At 46.3% G+C, this 18870-nt stretch overlaps 1 protein-coding gene across 2 annotated transcripts in view; it reads left to right on the plus strand.

Annotated features, from left to right (window-relative positions):
• Nucleotides 1-18343, plus strand: part of WDR79 (WD repeat domain 79) — a 29860-nt gene extending 11517 nt beyond the window's left edge. For both annotated transcript variants that reach the window (XM_065425380.2, XM_065425388.1), the window contains 4 exons: nt 5602-5720; nt 9280-9383; nt 13783-13932; nt 18049-18343. In XM_065425380.2, coding sequence (XP_065281452.1) covers nt 5602-5720; nt 9280-9383; nt 13783-13932; nt 18049-18223 — 548 coding nt within the window. In that variant the 3' untranslated portion in view covers nt 18224-18343. The remainder of the gene's footprint in view (nt 1-5601; nt 5721-9279; nt 9384-13782; nt 13933-18048) is intronic.
• Nucleotides 18344-18870: the final 527 nt, after the last annotated feature.

Here is an 18870-nt window from a genome sequence, read left to right on the forward strand (position 1 = left end):
ATAATCTTTACCGGGAAACGCTTGCGGTGAACACACTATGCACAAAGGTCAGCTTTCTGGTTCTTTATTTTTTCTTTCCCCCACTTCGCTGCTGCTGCCGCGGATGGTAGAAATGTAGTATGCAGCGCTATAATTGGCAGAAAGCACGTGCTGCGTACTGCTCTGTGATTGGTAGAAATACGGTGTTTGCCGCATTGGGATTGGTAGACACGTTTTGCTCACGGTCAACGTGGTCAACTCGCACTGAATGCTGCAGATGGCGTGCTCACTGTACAACGGGGCCTTTCAAGCTATCGCTATCGTCTATGAAAAGGATACACTAAAGGAAAGAACTGTGTTCAATGGATCCAGTATTTTTGGGAAGGCTATGAAGCGTACGTCAAGGATGATCCAAGACAAGGGTGCCCCTGCACCTAGTACAAGGATGAAGATCTATATCGTGTTCATTTTCTTGTACTCACTGATTCCGAAATTATTGTTAGAATGATACCAAAACACTTGATTTGTGAAAGTCGTCAATTCACCAGATTTAGGCTAAAAATTTGGAAATGTAAAAGGTTTATGCCACTTTGTTGCCGAAACTTCTGACTCCTGAGTGAAAACTGCGACAAAAAGAATTTTGCATTGATTGGAAAACTTCTTGCAAAGGGTCATCATGAGTGACGAAACTTGGATTTGTAAATACCACATTGAGATGAAGTTGGAGATTTTGGAGTGGAAAAAGGAAGATGAGCCAAGGCCCTGTCCTGGCTCTGTCCCAAAAAGCGTGGAAGGACAAAGCAAAAATTAGTTATGTTGATCATGTTTTTTTCTCTGCCGTGTAATTGTGCAACACGAATTTGTATCTGAAGGTCAAACTGTCAATAAAGCATGGAGTTCCTGAAACATTTGAAAAGTTGTGTGAGCCACATGCAACTCAATTTGTCATTAGAGGGGTGCTGGATTCTGCACCACAAAGTGCTCTGGAGTTTAATTAAAAGAAATTGCACGACTGATCATTCAGAACATGGTAAATCAAAATGCACACGAACACGAGAAGCTTTGCTGGAGGTGTGAGGGTAACAAACAACACAGGCACTCTCATGTGGCATGTACGACAGTGCCCACCACGTGTGAATTTATGAGTGATGTGAAATACAAAAAAATGCACACAACAATGCACTTGGCAAACACAACACTATACAAAAATAACATTGAATGATTACTTCAAATGTAAGATTTCACGTTGTTAAGAAATTTGCCAACGATTATGTTACTTCCTAATGGAAATTTAAGCGCAGCTCTTCAGCTGTTCCGGCTTTTCAATACAGCGAGGCAAAGAATTCGAGCAAGACATGTATGTACAGTTACAGACAGCTTTTTATTCTTCAAGAAACACTCCACTATGTGCCATTTCTTGATTTTCATGAAGGAAGTTTTGTGGTCGGAGAAATAGATGGATATATGCTCGACTTGCTGCGCCAATGCCCGAGTCGACATAGTGCAACTCTGGATTCTGGCGGCGACGCTGCTGGGCCTCTGCTCGGGCAGCTTGTTTAGCAGCAGTGGCCTTCCACCAGTTGCCTCGCTCATGGCTCAGAAAGAACTGGCTAAGAATAAACTATTTATATAGGCAGACGGATTATATTGTAATAAAAACCGTCTGTGAGCCTCGGACAATCCATCTCGTGCAGAACATTTTGCACCAGCCGCTGCAAACAGAGCATAGCTTGGCACAACTGCCTTGCTTATTGGGAGGTCGTGGGAAGCAGCGCATAGGCGCAAAGGAATGTTACACGGCGAAGAGATGGCAGCGACTGACTGACGCCGCTGACACTGCTAGCGAGTCAACTGAAAGTGGCTCTGCGTTTCGGCTTGGGAAGCGCGCACTGTGATCCGCTGATACCCAGCCAGCACTTCGGCAACCGAAGACATGCTCATCGAGACACCCACCTGGAGAAGTGTTGCCCTGCTGGTTCCTTCAGGGTGTCTACCAACCGGGAAAACCGGGAAAACCGGGAATTCTCAGGGATTTTTAGTAGTCTGGAAAAAGTCAGGGAAAACTCAGGGAATTTGGGCCTCTATCAGGGAAAATTAGCGGCAATTTTACTGAAAGGGTCGAAAGTCGCGGTAATGCTGGCTCGAGTAACAGACAGGAATCGTAATGAATCGTCTTTGACGCCCTGTCGTCGGCTGGAGGAGTTGCTAGTGTACAGTCAAGGACTGACTTTCCGGATTCCCGATAATTTGGACGGCTTCGCGGCACCGTCACGTACCCGATAGAGTCAACGTATCAGAACGTGTGAAATTTCCGACGCAAGAACTGTTCGCCGTCCGATTTTCCGGACATTTTGCCGTGACGGCAGGTCCGAAACGGCAATAATCAAAGGCACCACGGCTGCCGTTTTGATTACTTCGCCACCCCGAACCGGCGATCTCGAACGCAGATCCGCTGGCAGCCGTTGCCACCACTGCGGCGACGCTAGGCCTAGCTGCTTCGACGTTCGCCATGAAACTTCTTGCCGTTGGGTGCCGAGCTTTTATTGAAAGAATTAGCTGCTGTCAGCAATGGCATGGACTCCGCCTTTGTGATCCTCGCGATTGACATAGAAAATGCCAGTTCCTGAAAATCAGCTTTGACTCTGTAAAGAAATGTTACTTGGTGAAGCATACACAAAAGTATTGCAGTGAAGCATAACAAGCGTGGGAAGGGACTATTGCCACGGAACACAGTATGTATTCCTTAATTATACACGCGTGCAGCCGGTATTTCCTGTCACATTACGTGCACCGATATGTCTAATATGTGTAGCGACAGGCCTTCAGAGCGTTTTCGAACGTGCCTGTGGCGGTTTGAGTCCCTAAGGGCAGTAAATGACACGCATTTATTTTTATGCGAAGCATATTAACGTAGGTTTCGGGCCTTCGCGCGACGCCGGACGGTGGCCACCATTGACCCCGAAGTGGGGTCAAGTGACATGACGTCACGTGATGACGTCACACAGGCTGCAGATGGGGCCTCATATCGCGCCGTCGGTCGCCTCCCGGCGGTGGCCACCATTGACCTTCAAGTGACCTTCAAGTCGGTCACGTGGCATGACGTCACGTGATGACGTCACACTGGCTGCAGATGGGGCCTCATATCGCGCCGTCGGACGTCGCCCGGCGGAGGTCTCCACGCTTCGGTTCGCGCCGTCGCGCGCGACGCGGCGGCGGCGCCACCATCGCTGCATCACGTGATATGTGACGTCACGCGAGGGATGAAGCGGCGCGCCCCCGCCGTCGCTTCAGTATCTGTGCCCGCAACCGCGCCAGCGTCTTTGCGCCGGGCGTGTATGCGGTCAACATGCCTCCAAACGCTAAGGACGTTAATAATATGAATGCAAAACGAAGGCTGCAGCGTGCTACGGAAACCGATGAAGAACGCGAAGAACGCCTAGCCAGCTTCGCATCCACTGGGCTTAACCTTGATAAGCCTCCAACTTTTTTTGCAACTGGCCGATTTTACGGACGTTTTCGCGGCCCCTAGGGAGTTCGAAAAAACCGGTCGTGGACTGTGCAACTGACCAAGATGCTTCAAATGGTCCTTGGGGCAAACGAGTGGCGGAAGGAGGACAAAACAGAAATGAACTACTCATTGAGGAATAAACGGGAAAGGAAGCTTGCTGCCGCCATTTTGAAGGAGCTTGAGCTCAAAACTTAAAGTTTTGGCTGATGCCGAGGTGCAGGTGTCCCTCATCCAAACCAAAATAAACTCTTTAAAGCAGTGAAACAAAACACTCGGGTGTCGTGCGCGGGCTGAGAGTATGTTAGAACAGTTGAGGTTGACTTACGAGCTGTTTAGAGAGAATCTCAATTGTTACAAAGTTCGGGCCTCATACCACTGAGCTTGCGATCAGTTGATAGATATTCGAAAATATTTGCGTCTATATGCATCTCCTTTTGATTCATATTTGAGAATGTCCGACTCCATTGCAATGTTTTTCGAAGACACTTTATTTGCTGTGCATTTTACTAACCACTGCCTTCTATTCTCTTTTTGAATAACATTAACACTACTCGTTAGTATTCAAATTGGATTAAGTCGCTTTTTAAATTTTTTTCATGTGCCTACTAGGGTGTGATAGCATCAGGCGACATGTTTTCAGCCCGTCTTGACATAAAACATAGTTCTGCATCACTCAGGGAAATTTGCAATGGCACTCAGGGAAAACCTGGAAAACTCAGGGAATTTGGAAATGTCAACTTGGTAGACACCCTGTCCTTGCTGCTTAAAACGATTATACGTTGTGTGTTGGTCTGCTTGCCAACTGCACTGGCCTGGAGATCTTCGGCTGAGTCCCAGATGCACCACCACACTGCCCCAACTTCCAAGCCGCTGTGCCATTTCTCACAATGACCTCCCCCCTCTCTCCTTTGCTGTGCGCCAGCTACTCACATGACAAATAGGCCAGGCAATTTAAGAAACAATAGGATAGCTCCCCACCTTCGCATAAGTGGTGCCGTTACTGCGGCGGCCATGTCGAGAGAGACACGAGTGCATGTACTTTGTGACAGTATCTGAACCATCCTCACCTGTTTCAGCAACAATGACTGAAGCAACCATATGTGTAAACCGATCCCAGGCAGAGCAGCAAAACCCCTATAGCCACTAAGCAAGTGTGTTTTGTGCTCAGCTGATTTAGCCGTTCATAAACAACTAATTTGGTGTTTCTTTTAAAAGTTGATCATACTGCACATCTATTCTTCTTTTCTTATAATAAATTGCACAACTTGTCATGGAAGAGTTACTGAAATCCTGGAGCAAGCGCATTAATCATGCTTGCATTTTGCAAAATCAAATTTTCATGAGAAAAACATGCTTCTCCATGCCGTGTCACTATAAACATTTTCACATGTAGCTCACAGAGGTGTTGCAAAGTACCATGGAAGTTCTGGTTCATTTGCTGCTATATTAGTGAAACTAGACATGTGTGACAGGGTGTGTTGATTTGAAACAAATGCTCACCTAGCAGACCTCATAGTAGAACTCACGCATTTCATTATCTCATACACAGATGGCTCCATGTCACATGGTAGCATTTCCCTGGGAGTTGTGACCTTACAAATGGCTGTAGCTGCTAGCAGTGTAGCACCTATCTGGGCTCTTCGATGTCTGGGGAAGTTGTTGAATTAAGATTGGAATTCAGATCAACACAAGAGTGTGTGTGCATTATCTGGTAGCTAACTCAGAGCTATCTGAGAAATTGGAAGAGGTTTAGGATCAGAAAGCTCCATTTATCAGTAAAAACCGTGATGTTTTTGAAAGTGGCTGTGAGCTAGTGCTACACTGGGGTGGGAAGCACTATAATTACAACTGGGATTAAAATTGGTCACCTTGCAAGTTTTGCAAATTTTCCGAAATGACTTGTTTAAATCTTTATGTGTACTCTAACTCAACAGCAGCTAAACAGGGCTGCTCTTTCTCATTTTTTCGTTGTGTCGTCTTGTGTGGGACAATTTGGCTTTGCACGCTGGAGCATTTGCTTCTTCGGCAAAGCTGCATCCACTTTGGCCATGTGTGCAGTATTATTTTGTGTTCGTTGTATTGGGGATAACCGCCATCTTACTTGCTTTCCTTAGTGGCTGTCTACAGTGAATCCGATGGGATCCTGCAGTTCATCTTGTCTGGCCACCATGGAGGTGTGACGCATTTAAACTTCTCGCCTGACGGACAGCTTCTCTACAGCGGGGGCAGAAAGGCATGTTTTTTCAGCTTGCCTAATGCATCTTGGTACCCGCCGTGGTTGCTTAGTGGCGATGGTGTTGGGCTGCTAAGCAAGAGGTCGCGGGATGAAATCCCGGCCATGGCGGCTGCGTTTCAGTGGGGGTAAAATGCAAAAACACCCTTGTACTTAGATTTGGGTGCACTTCAAGGAACCCCCAGGTGGTAAAAATTTCTGGAATCTCCCACTACAGCATGCCTCATAATCAGATTGTGGTTTTGGCATGTAAAACCCCATAATTTAATTTTCCTTAATGTGTCTTGGTGTCCGTAAGCCATTTCTGCTGCTATTTTACGAACAATAGATCTTAACCCTCTCCATACGGAAGACTAGCCGAGCTTGTCAAGGGCGTACTTGCAAAACAGACTGAACACTGTGCACAGCTCACCCAGCATAGTCTTATCTTTCATGCAGCCCAACAATTTGAGCTAGTTTCATTGCTCTGTGCTTGTAAACAACACCACTTGGCTCAAGGAGCCTGTTGAAGGACTGAAATTTTGAACGTGCAACCAATACATGCAGTGAAGGCAACTTTCGTTACAGCATAAAGAAATTCTTTTTTTTTTCATATAAACTTCATTTTTCTGACACAAACTTTTCACATGGTCTTGCTCTATACAGTGAAATCCCAATAATTTGAAATTTTTCATTCTAATTGCCAGATAATTCCAAGTGCTGTGTTGATCCCAACAAAGTTCAGTGCATTTGAATAGTGAAAAATTCCCATGAATTGCGAAAAGCTTCCAAACACCGTGCAACAGTTATTTCGAACCAAATTTGTCACTCCCATGGACCGCTTTTAAGGCAAACTTAACCAAAGGCATTGTTAAATGCGTGGCTAACTGTCATAATGTCACGAGCTGTAAAAATGACGAAGGAAGAGGTGCATGGGAAGCCAAGATCGAACCGGAGCTGGCAGAGTGGTGCACGCACTCCTTTCCTATCTGGTTTAAAAGGAGCAGGAAGGAGCCCCCAGCGGGTTCACCTTTGCACCTGCCCCCCTCCCTCCTAGCGTGTGCTTGATCACTTTGCTGCATATTTACACAAAGGCAAGAGACAGGCAGCGATGCTGTCTTGAAGTTCCCATTTCAGCTCCCCATGATGTCATGGATTTTGACAGCATCTTAGGCCTAGTTAATTTTGTATTGGTGAGATGGACGACATAGTAGTGTGATGAAAGAGCAAGAAATTGAAATGAACGAGTTTTTTTAGTTTCTTTACTTAACTACAATGACCCAAATATGAGAAATTACTTTGAGTTATGTGACATCACGCTGACATACTGGCACTGGCATTTTGCGAAATGTTAAAGAAATGAAGTTTGGCCTTCATTTCCTCATTAAGTAATGAAATTCTTACCACATGGGAAGAGTTTCAAACAATACATTATCAGTGCAAACTGATTTAATGTTTCTCTTTAGCATCCCTTTAAAGACACTTAGTTTGTACAACCTTCCTTGAATACACAGTAAACGCTGTTATGTATGTGTGCACACATACTGGTTGCATTGTGACAGCAGTTGCGTGCCCTTTCACGGAGCAGTTTGCTCTAGAGGAACGACATGGCACTTTCAGGGGTGCGCCGCATGTTGCCTCGGCAAAAGCTCAGGAATACGAAACCATTACCGCTCCTGCCCTGCTACTGTGTGATCAGCTGTAAGAAATGCAACTGGTTGTTCATTAATTAACTGTGCTCCATTCGTGCTGCAAAATGTGGAATGGTAGAGAGAAGATGTGTGCAGTGGTTAACTGTAAAAGTAGTGACTCGCATCTTAAGGAATGGAACGAATGTATGTGGCCAAGTTCACAGACCACTGCTACATAAGGACTGCTTGTGTTGCTGGCCTTTCATGATGCACGGCTTTTTCTTCTTTTTTGAGGATAAAAAAGCGTTGAGGATAAAAAGCGCCAGCTTTGTATCGCTAACCTTTAAAGAAAGGACTTCAGTCCCAGCATGTCGGCAACAATGAATGCCACTCGTCACACAGTGACAAAGGGAGCAGCACTGCTTCTTAGTATAGCTTCTCGCAAGTTTCTCGCAAGTTTCTCGTAAGTTTCTCGCGCATTATCTACACACATCCACTCCAACTCACATGACAAACTAATGCCCCTTATATTGCCAGCGTATCAAGAATAAGTTAATGGGTATACACTTGAGTCAATGTGCCAAAGCATGGGTGACAGCGACTGCACGACAGCACACGATCGAATGTTCAAAGCTGAACATTTGGTGGCGGTCCTCAGAGTAAGCGAGTGACTAACGATAATATGTCCTTGCTACAAAGCTATTGCAAAGTACCGAGCTTCAACGATTCAGGCCTTGTGCTAAGCAAGAACAAATCTGTGGCAACTGAGCACTCCCGCGAGCGACCAGGCAGAAAATAAACAATCAGATAGTAAATGCACCAAGAAACGTTACCGAGTCAGAAACATGACAAGCCGCTGCTTCACAGTATTTGCCAAATGGGCAATGCAGAGCAAAACATGCAGATCCTCAATTAATTGATAAGCGGGATATGGATAGCTTAGCATACATCTCTTGCCCTGATTTTAGTACAAGTACCATATACACTGCTCGTGCCGTTTGGACAACACGCAATGAGCTCCGAAAGCGCTTAAATGTCCTCTGAAGCTGTGGTCAAAGTTTCGTGTCGTCCACCCAAATATCTGCCAAAATAGAGGTTTGTTGAGCCACACTGGCATCATGCACATCCATTGTAAACACAGAGGCAATGGAGGCAGGTGAGGCAAACAATGTATGTGTCATCGCGTGATCGAACATGTCACTGCGCGCATAATCACCGTGAAAAGGGTCTATACGCTACTATGCGTATTTTCATGTCATAAAATTGGTTAAAATAAAAGGCCTCACGAGATGGTCTCGCAGAAGCATGGATCGCAGAAGCATGCCACTTGCCAACTCCCGAGCCCAAGAGGAACAGCCTTCTTCCTTTTCCGCTCAATTAACCCTGCCGTTATATGGCGGTAGCAGTGCAACACTCGTGCCATCTCTCGTACTACTCTGCAAGCACACCGACCGCTACTGTAAAGCCACACGGCAAAGCCAGATTACAGGAGACAGGGGCTATGCAGGGAAAACAACATCAGGGGAAGCGCGAGAGTTGCGCGTCCCCACACATTCTATCAACGTCATTCCATCATCGTCGCGCCGCCATGCTAATGAGCGACATGGGCAAGTGAGTGCCATGGCAAAGTGTGACGATACTGGAGCATGTTGCATATAGCCATAGCAACGGAAGTCTCAGAATGACCACCGCAGATGTTAAATAAACGTCACTTGAGAAATACGGTGTGCCACTACATTCCTTGAATGCTAATCGCGTTACCGTCTACAGTCATCGTGAGATGAGTTGCTGTAATTTTTTTCCTTCCCCTTTATTCCTCACTACACCAGGAGCAGCTTGATTTAACCTCTTCATCTTTCTTTTTTTTTTCTCTCTCTCTTTCTCTCTCGTAATTTTCCATCCCGCTTTTACTCTTGCTGTTGATTTTCTAATGGTGTTATTTTTTGCAGGACACAGAGATTCTCTGCTGGGACCTGCGTAATCTGGGCAAGGTGTTGTACTGCATGAAAAGGACAGTCACGACTCACCAGCGCATGTACTTCGAGCTTTCCCGGTGGGTTGTTCTGGCAGAATTGAGCTCTGTTCTTTCTGCTAATAATGCAGTTGCATTAGACTTCATGTTATTTTTTATTTTCTGTTATTTATTTTTTCTGGTTGCTCACTTTTTTATCTGTTGCAGTAGTCTGGTTAGCCAGAAACGAATGCAATGCTTATGTAGTGCTAGTGATGTGATATGTTTCCAGTGAAAATGCTTGAGTCTTAACTTGGCCTTACCTGTTCAAAATTTTACTTTGTGGGATGCGGCGCGTTGAGGTAGCTGCTGTAGCCACTGTTTATTTAACCCGGCCAGCTGTGGCGCAGTGGGATCTCAGGAACGGCCGACAGCGTGGCCGCTCAGGTCGAGTGTATTAGCATGTTCTGTTCTTGTGCTACTACCTGCACATGAGCCCATCTTCTTCGCTTGCTCTGGAGGCGATAGTCATGCCGCTGCAGTGCCTCCCTCCTTATGCAAAGCGCGAATGAATTAAAGTTTAATGGTAAAGTCCCGGTAAAGTGCGCAGATGGTGTGGTCGTTGGTAGTTTTAGGTTCACGCAGTCTGAGAGAAGTGTACCAGGTAGCACTGGTAGCATAGGTTGTAAGTGAGGCATAGCCACAGTGATACCGTAGTTCGAAATCACCACCTGCCACAAGTTCTTGTAGATGCCGGGGCTGACGATAGGCATGGGTGGACGCAGGCAATGTGGGATGACAAGACACGGAATGACATGGCAGTTCAACTGGGGAGAGCTGTTGTGGATTGAGTGCTCGAGTTGACATAGTGAGCAAGGATGGCTGCCTGCAAGTCTGCATAGACGCTGGGGCTAGGGTTGACAATCAGAGCCTGGAACTTTGTTGAGAAGGAAGTGGCTGTCCAGCTGGATGAACCAGATGTCCGGCATATTGATGTAGAATTCCCAGACACCCTACAACCCCAGGACGTCTGCCAGACTGCATGAGGCCACATCACTCGCCTTGTTAGAGTCCGTGCACTGATGCTGGCATGGATGAGCTCGTTTGTTCAGGTTGCCAGTTTGTGGGAGGTGGCACGAAGAGGTAGCCACCATAGTCACCTGTTATTTAGGCTGGGCAGCCATGGTACAGTGGGATCTCAGGAGCGGCCAACACAGTGGCCACTCAGGTCATGCGTGCAAGTGTGTTCTATTCTCACACTACCTGCATGTGAGCCTGTCTTCTTCACCTGCTTTGGAGGCAATAGTCGCACCGCTACAACTTTTTAGGTTACAATATTTTGTGCTTGTGTTGAAAGATTGCTGGGTGTAGCCTTATTAAACTAAACACTGTATCTTGGAGTTGACATAAAACTTAGAAGAGGTCCTGAATCACCCCTTGGGCTTGGTGAAAAAACACAGTCCATGGATAGCGTCCGCTGCTGTAAACATTTCGGCCAAATTTTGCTGCCGTGCACGGAGCATGGAGGTTGCAAGCGGACCATGAAGTCACCTTTTTCTTCGAACGCTTTCTTTTCAACAGAAGCCTTCCCCTCACTCTTTTCCGGCTGCTTTATTTTGTCGCATAGCAAGTTCTGATATGCAGCTGCTATTGGCCAAAAGCTGACGCCACTCAAGAAGGTTGTTTGGACCAGTGCGCTTCTTCCAACTGTTACTGTGTATATTAGCGACGCAGTTGAATAAACAGGCTGAAGTAAGTGAAAATCTGCTTTCGAATTTTGATAGGAATTAAGTTTTCTCAGAAGAAGCCGACTATTGTCTGCTCATACTCAGCCACGGCTGCCCGCGTAAGAATGAAAGTTTAGTTACCCTGCTTATCGGTCTCGTAGCCGTTAGGTCTCACTAATTTAGACTACTGTTGAATGCTCAACTAGCCTCGAACCACGTGAAACTTAAGGTCAGACCACACACATGCTTGCCAGCTTGCACTCACTCCTGCCAGCTCCTGGCTGATGCCTTGGCAGACTTTGCTTCATATTGAGCTACTGATAGTACTTAAAATTGTGCAAGTTAGATGTGGCTACCATCCGTCGGTCTAGCTGGTGCAGAACAAAGCTGGTCCGCACCATATAGCACGGCCAGACTGGAGCATATGAGTGCAAGCGTGCACTAAAGCTCTGTCATGCACAAAGAAAACACTGTGCAGAGGCACTACAGCGGCATGTAGCTATGGTCTGCTTCGATGAGTCCGCTCGCTGGGCACACTGCAGCACGCTAAGGACAACAGTGTTTGGCACATCGCAGGTTCCAAAATTGTGAATAAGTGGCAACTACATGAACATCCAACATGAAATTTAGACTGCCTGCCACGGTGACATTCAGTAGGCGGTACGATGTGGGCGCGTCCTGCTCTGCCATAGTCTATGCACTACAAGTGAAGAAGGAGCGGGAGCACTGCGAAGCGGTTCATAGGCGACTTTTGATTGAACTTCACTTCTGCTGAGTGCATTGAAGTACTTTGTTGTGGCAAAGTGTTTCTGAAATGGTCTATTTTAATTGGGAGTGCATTTCTCGACTCAATAAAAAATAGTTCAAGGCCCCTTGAATGCATAATTGTAGTTGTACTGTGAGTACAGTCGAACCCACTTATAACAATATTCAAATGCCTCAAAAATTTCGTTGTTATAACCGATAATTGCTATAACCGAGTTGCATGAAAACATCAAAATAGGGGATGGCAGAGGTGATCTGAGAAAACTATAATGGCGGGGAGGCCAGTGCCCCTCCCCACCACCTTCCTCCATCTGGCTGCTGATTGTGTTCACTCATTTAAGTACTTCCTGGGTGCTTCGATTGCGTGTAACAAGCCGCAGCTGTCGGCATTGAAGAATGGCACTGCTATAACAATGCAAAGAGGGGTCACAGGTAGCAAGCGATATGCGAGCACCGCCGAGGCATCGCTTTGGTAGCCCCAAAAGGGGCCTTTTAAAGAATGCGAGAAGGTTGCCGCAGCAGCTTGTCAGCTTGAGAAATCCAGAAGAAACACAGGCAAGATCGCCCCAAGCATCTTGCCACGTACTTCTCACTTGCTTACATGAGAAAACCCTATGACCATCAGTCTTGCGTGCTTTAAGCGAAGCTTGCCGACATCCTTCTCCAAGGCATCCAGGTGCTCCTCGTAGTGCAGCGGAAGGTTCCTTGCGTAAATGAAGCCCCAGAGGGGACTGAATCATCTTCCAGGCCTACTGTGAGGATAACGTTGAGGCAGCCTGCCCTACCCTATCATCGTTGTCGTCGTCACTGTTGCTGTGCAATGCAAGCATGTTCGCAACGATCGCCTCATCGGTTAGAAGCTCTTAGTTTCCAAATCTATATAGCGCACTTTCTTTTCACCAAGAACGTCGTGCATTGCCGATAATCAATGGGCAGATCAGCCATCTTCCGTTTCAGCGGTGAGTCAGATGAGCCTGAGAAATTACGTGGCCAGGAACGATTTCAACGCAACCAACAAAGACAAATGCAAGCGATTAAGCAGTTTGCAGAACTGCGCTGAATGAGGAGCCAGCAAGCAACATGCAAGCAATCTGGGAGCAGTGCAGTCAATTCGTGTTTTGGAGGGTGGCACAGCATAGAGCTATGGGTGCAGCCCATTCATGTTTGGAGGGGTGGAAGGGCAACAGGAGAGAGGCGTACAGCGGCTGTTGGAGCAGCAGGCCATCATGCAGCGTCTCGAATTTCTCGTTTCCTTCTTTTCTTTTCAAGGATTTCGAATTTGACTACCTTTCGGCTCGGACACCCAGCAGGCAGACATCATTATAACCGATAATGTGGCATCGAGGCATTGTAGTAAGCGAGTTATCTCACCATGGAAAAAAATACAAAAGTTCACGGGTGCAGCAGCTTCTCATTGGTATAACCGATATATAGTTAAAACCGGTATCGTTATAAGTGGGTTCAACTGTACATCATTAGGGCAAGCAAAATGCACATAATATAAAAAGTGGTGCAGCACAGAATGAACTCAGTCATTGCATGTAGATTGGCCTGAATTAGGACTGCTTCGTGTCCTGTGTCATAACAGTTGATTTGACTCTGTCTGAAGATGGGGGGCATTTTTCACAGTGACGCCAAAAATGAAAGCGTGCTATTTCTTAGATTGTGTAAAGTTCAGATGACTTTACCAGGGGCCAAATTTGTGAGTGATTCATTTCATGATTTTTCGTTCTTCTTGGCCTTTGTAATTGGCTCAGACATAGCTCGACCACCACTACACCAATCTGATAGCTGGGATTGCTCACTCGGCCTGACGCATGATGTGAAAAGAAGAATGGAAAATGCAATGTAATGTGCTAGATATGAGCCCTGGTGGCTTTGTTCTTCCACATTCTGTATTCTGTTACTCACTACAAGTCACATTGCTTTTGTGTTGGCCTGAGTTCCAGCCACAAAAGGGAGGTTGGCTTCAGATGTGGTCATAGACTTGCTTTCCTTTAAATTTTCAGGTGCGGAAACTACCTTATTTCAGGGAACAGTAATGGCATCGTTACTGCTTGGGATCTTAAAGTTGAGCCGTTAGAACTTGAGGACTGTGAGCCCCTCAAGAAACCAGGCCTCCTCTTCAAGGCCCATGACGACTGCGTAAATGGCATCAGGTGAGGTAGTCACTAAATGCTTGCTCTTGAAGCCACCTTGTACTTGTAGTGCAGTTGGTAGCTGACTGCAACACCATTAGAGCTTTTATTACATGCATGGTATATTTAACATCCATGATTGAGGAAAGTTACGAGAGGAAGGTTAGGAAGTTGGTATTATGTGGCTGATGTATGACGTTCCTTCCATTGCACACGCCACATGCTGTCAAAATGGTTGCACTATGTACACCATTTTGGGCAACAGCTGCTTGCTATCTTTAGATTAGATAAATTCTCTTGGAACTTGAGGTTGTACAAGTTGTACCGCACTACCTATTTATTGCCCAGCTCCCTTCATGAGCAGCTGCAGGCATCTCTGTTAGCCTCAAAACAATTGTGGCGGTGCAGGGGGAAACACGTAACAATAATTGGCTCGAATTTATGTCTCGAAGCCACAATTTGACTAAGAGAGATACTCTAGTGCGAGGCTTCAAATTATTTTCATCCACGAGGTGTTGTTTAATCTGCACCGAAATTTTGACACGCAAGCATTTTCTGCATTGCTCCCCCTTTATAATGTAACCATAGCACCTTGAAGCAAACCTCCTACAGCCTCATGCCCAGTAGCAGAACACCATGGCCACCTATGCACTGGTGGCTCTGTGGTCACGGTATGATGCGTGGGAAATTAAAGTAGCATAACTCTCCATAATGTCATGGCAATCATTCCAATGCTACCCACTTTTGAAAGCCACAGCACAATACCAGCAGTGTTACTTGTGCATCACACTTGACACAAGCAAGAGAGGCTGTAAACATTAATGGCTGCCTTCAGTATTTCTTGCGAATAAGCAGGCGAGAAATGAAAATATATATATATATATATATATATATATATATATATATATATATATATATATATATATATATATATATCAGCAGACTTCAGCAATTCTTCTGGCTCTGAGCTTGTTTATAATGACAGCAGGCTTTCAAAGTAGGCACTGCCATTTTCTCCAGAATAACTTATCCTTTGAAATTTCACATGACATCATTATTGTACATTACAATATTGCCTGCTATGACATCCAAAATACATACCGTATTTATTCGAATCTAGGCCGATCAGTCAGTCAAGCACTGTATTGAAGTCCTGAGGAGTTTCAATCCGTTGGAGATCCCACGCGGGGAACTCCTCCGGCAGAAACCGTAGGTGACACCCAAGTCGGGACGGGAACGTGGTGACGCTTCGCCAGTTCTTGGGCCCTCTGGACGGCCTTGAGTTGGAGTTTTGAGGTCCGGGCTTTTGAGGGCTTCTTCCCATTCGGGCTCACTGGAGAGAGGGCCCTTTGGTAACGCGGTACATTGCCATAGCATGTGCGAGAGTGAGCAATAAAGTTCTGGGCAGTCTGGGCAATTTGCCGAGATTTCTGAGTTATAGTGACTTAGTAGGCCTCGTGACGGACACGAGTCCGTTTGTAGCATTCGAAACGCGGCCGCCTGCGCGCGTTCGAGTTTGGCGTGTGGGAGCGGGAATTTGGTTCTGCCTTTCCGATAGTGGGAGGTGATCTCTTGGTAAGTGAGCAGCGGGTCATTAAACTGAATGTCCAGCCCCTCGTAGGCCGTGGGACCGTCGCGGCGGGCAAGTTCTCGCGCACGGTCGTGGGCCGTTTCATTGAGGTTAGCTTTTTGCAGGTGAATGTCTTCCCCATGTGAGCGGGGAACCAGGAGAGGCACCGTTTGCTCTCTTTTGAGCTCGCTAGTAGTATATGCACTGCTTCTTTAGATACATTGCCGCATTCGTAGGCCCGAATTGCGGCACGCGAGTCCGTGAAGACATAAGTAAATGTGGGGTCTGCCATGGCGATGGCTACGGCTATTTGTTCCGCTTTAGCGCTGGTGCTCATTTTAACCGATGCGGATGATCGTAGCGTTCCGTTGCCGTCCACGGCCGCTATTGCGAAAGTGGATGTGCTGCCGTACTGGGCCGCGTCCACAAATGCGGTGGCTTCACGATCCGCGTCGATGCGGTCGAGAATCGCGCGGGCGCGGGCCCGGCGCCTACCCACGTTGTGTTGTGGGTGGACGTTCTAGGCCGATAGTATTTTTTTTTTTTTCAAATAATCATATTCCAAACTCTAGAATCGGCCTAGATTCCAGGATTTCAAAGAACACGCCAGTTTTTCATTGAAACTGCTAAATATGCTGCATAGCTAGCGCCATCTAGAAAAGTCAGTATCACAGCCGCTACTAGCCGTGCCAGTAGCCAACTGTACACAAGCAAGGTCGCCATTTTAACCTGTGTCGTGTCTGCCATATCGGTGTGCGGCGTGGTGTTATCGCGATGGCACCAAGCAGGAGATGCCACTATAGTGCCGCAGCAAAAAGTTGTGATAGCTGCAGAGGCATCGTCGAACCTTCAAGCTGGGCGGGACTTCGGTGTCGACGAGAAAAACGTCCGTTGTTGGAGGGGACAACGACAACAGCTTTTTGCATGCACCGCAACGAGGATAGTATTTAGGGATCAAAGAAAGGATGCACCACGAAGTGGAGACAGTTCTGGCCAACTTTGTTCGGACGCAGAGAGCAGCTGCCCTTCTAGTGACAACAGAAGTGCTCCAAGCGAAAGCTAGGGAACTTTGGAGGGAGCGAGGCCTAACGCCAAAGGATTTCAAAGGCAGCTGGGGCTGGCTTCAGAAATTCATTAAGCGCTTCGGCTTCAGCCTCCTACGTCGCACTTCAATCACCCAGAAGCTGCCAAGTGATTTTGAAGAAAAGCTGATAGCTTTTCAGCGCTATGTGCCGCGAAAGAGAGAAGTGGCAGGCTACAACCTTGGGAAAATCGGCAACGCCGACCAGACGGCTGTGTATTTTGATATGCCAGTGGCGTACACCGTGAATGAAAAGGGTGCCAAGGAGGTGAAGGTGCATCCTGCGGGTTCCGAGAAGCAGCATGCAACTGTGATGCTGTGATGCACAGCTGATGGACATTAACTCCCATAAACTCAAAGGAAGACACTGCCTGCTCGAGAAACTTTCCCAAGAAATGTCATTGTGTGGGCAAATGAGAACGAGTGGATGATCGGTATGATGCTAGAAGAGAGGGTTAAGATTGTGTGGCGACAGCGTCCAGGAGCCCTTTTGACAAAGAACTCTCTCCTTGTCGTTGACTCTTACCGTGGGCACTTGACCGACAACATGAAGGCTGCACTCGCCCAAGCGAACACGGACCTCGCTGTCATACTGGGCGGCATGACGGGCCAGTTGCAGCCACTTGATGTCTGCATCAACAAACCTTTCAAGCATCGTCTGCGGAAATATTACACGGACTGGTTGACTGACAAAGACCACATGCTAACAGCAACAGGCCGCATCAAACGTGCATCGCTATCGCAGCTGGTGGGCTGAGTAGCTGCAGCGTGGGACGACATCCCAGGTACTTCGATCGTGCGCGCCTTTAAAAAGTGCAGCATATCTAATGCGCTTGACGGTACCGAAGATAGTGCACTGTTTGAAGGTGACAGTGAGAAGGAACACAGCGACGAGTCTAGCAGCGACGACGTTGAATGAGCTCTGCACAATCAGATTCAATAAAAGCTGTTTTCATTTTGTGAATGCTGTCCTCGCTTTGTTTGTTCGGCCTACATTCCAGGTAATATATGTATATATATATATTGGCTTTGGACTTTAGGGGGTCGGCTTAGAATTGGGATCGGCCTAGATTCAAGTAAATACGATATACCACTACTCTCGAGAGTCTATCTGCATGGCACACAATATTGCGCACTAATTTTTAAGTGCCAAAGCTGCACAATAGCGCATCGGTTAGTGCATCCGCTTCCCAACTGCACATTGCCTGCACATTGCATGATCCCCAGTGGAATGGTGAGCAGTTTCGTTTTGAAGCAAAGCTTCGTTAGCGCACCCTCTTGGACTTTCCTGCTGCACCTGGTTACCTAGAAATGAAAAGCATAAGAAAGACCAAATAAAAACAAAGTTTGCAACAGAATTTGCGCACCTTGTTTTGATTTCATCCTTCCATCTGTCATCTTTTTCCTAAGTAACTTCTGTAGCATGCCATTCATCCTGGTGCGTAACGCCGATTGGCCTCATTAACATTTATGCTCTTCTTTGCAGCCTCCATCCAACATTACCAATCTATGCCACAACCTCGGGGCAGAGGAAATTTCCAGAGCTTTCAGATGATGACAGCGACATTTTCTTTACCTTCAACGATTCAGACAAAGTGGACAATTCTCTCAGACTTTGGCTTATAGATGACAGACCACAGGATGTTGAACAGTTGTCATAACTACTCTGCCATTCACAGAACTGCCTTTGACACACCCTGAGCCCTGCTTTCTGTCTATGCCTGTATTTATTGTCACTGTACATAAAACGTTTTGCAAAATAAATGGCATTTAATTGTTGAGTTTCTCTGTACTCTCTTGTGTATACATTAGGGTCCTTCGTTTTCTGGTTTTATATTTTTATAAATTCAGGGAGTAAAAATCTGGTGTTGTCTTTGAAGATGAAAGCCAGTGAGAAATCGTTGCTTTCATTGTCTGGCAGCTGAAAGTTAGGGATCTTTCTTGTAACTTTTGCTAACAGTTAACACAGGCAATAGTCTACTTTTGGGCATAAACATTCTATGTATTTAAACAAGTTAAGTCACTTACAGGAACATGTAATGACAACGAAAGATGTTTGCAAATTATGAGAACTCATCCATTCAAATCCTCGTTGGTAGGCATTAGTAATACATTTAAAAGAAAAACACATCAACAAAATCAACAAATACAGATGTGCTTGAGGATTCCTTCCTTTAGTTTTTCTCTGCACTTTTTAACGAAGGAATAAAGTAAAAATAGTGTGCATGGACATGCTTTGCTGGAAGTCTGATGCCTTTCCTTAACCACAATGACCACCTTTAAAAAGGTTGTATAAGTGCAGACTCAT

Source organism: Dermacentor albipictus, chromosome 1, assembly GCF_038994185.2.
Source record: "Dermacentor albipictus isolate Rhodes 1998 colony chromosome 1, USDA_Dalb.pri_finalv2, whole genome shotgun sequence".
NCBI lineage: Eukaryota > Metazoa > Arthropoda > Arachnida > Ixodida > Ixodidae > Dermacentor > Dermacentor albipictus.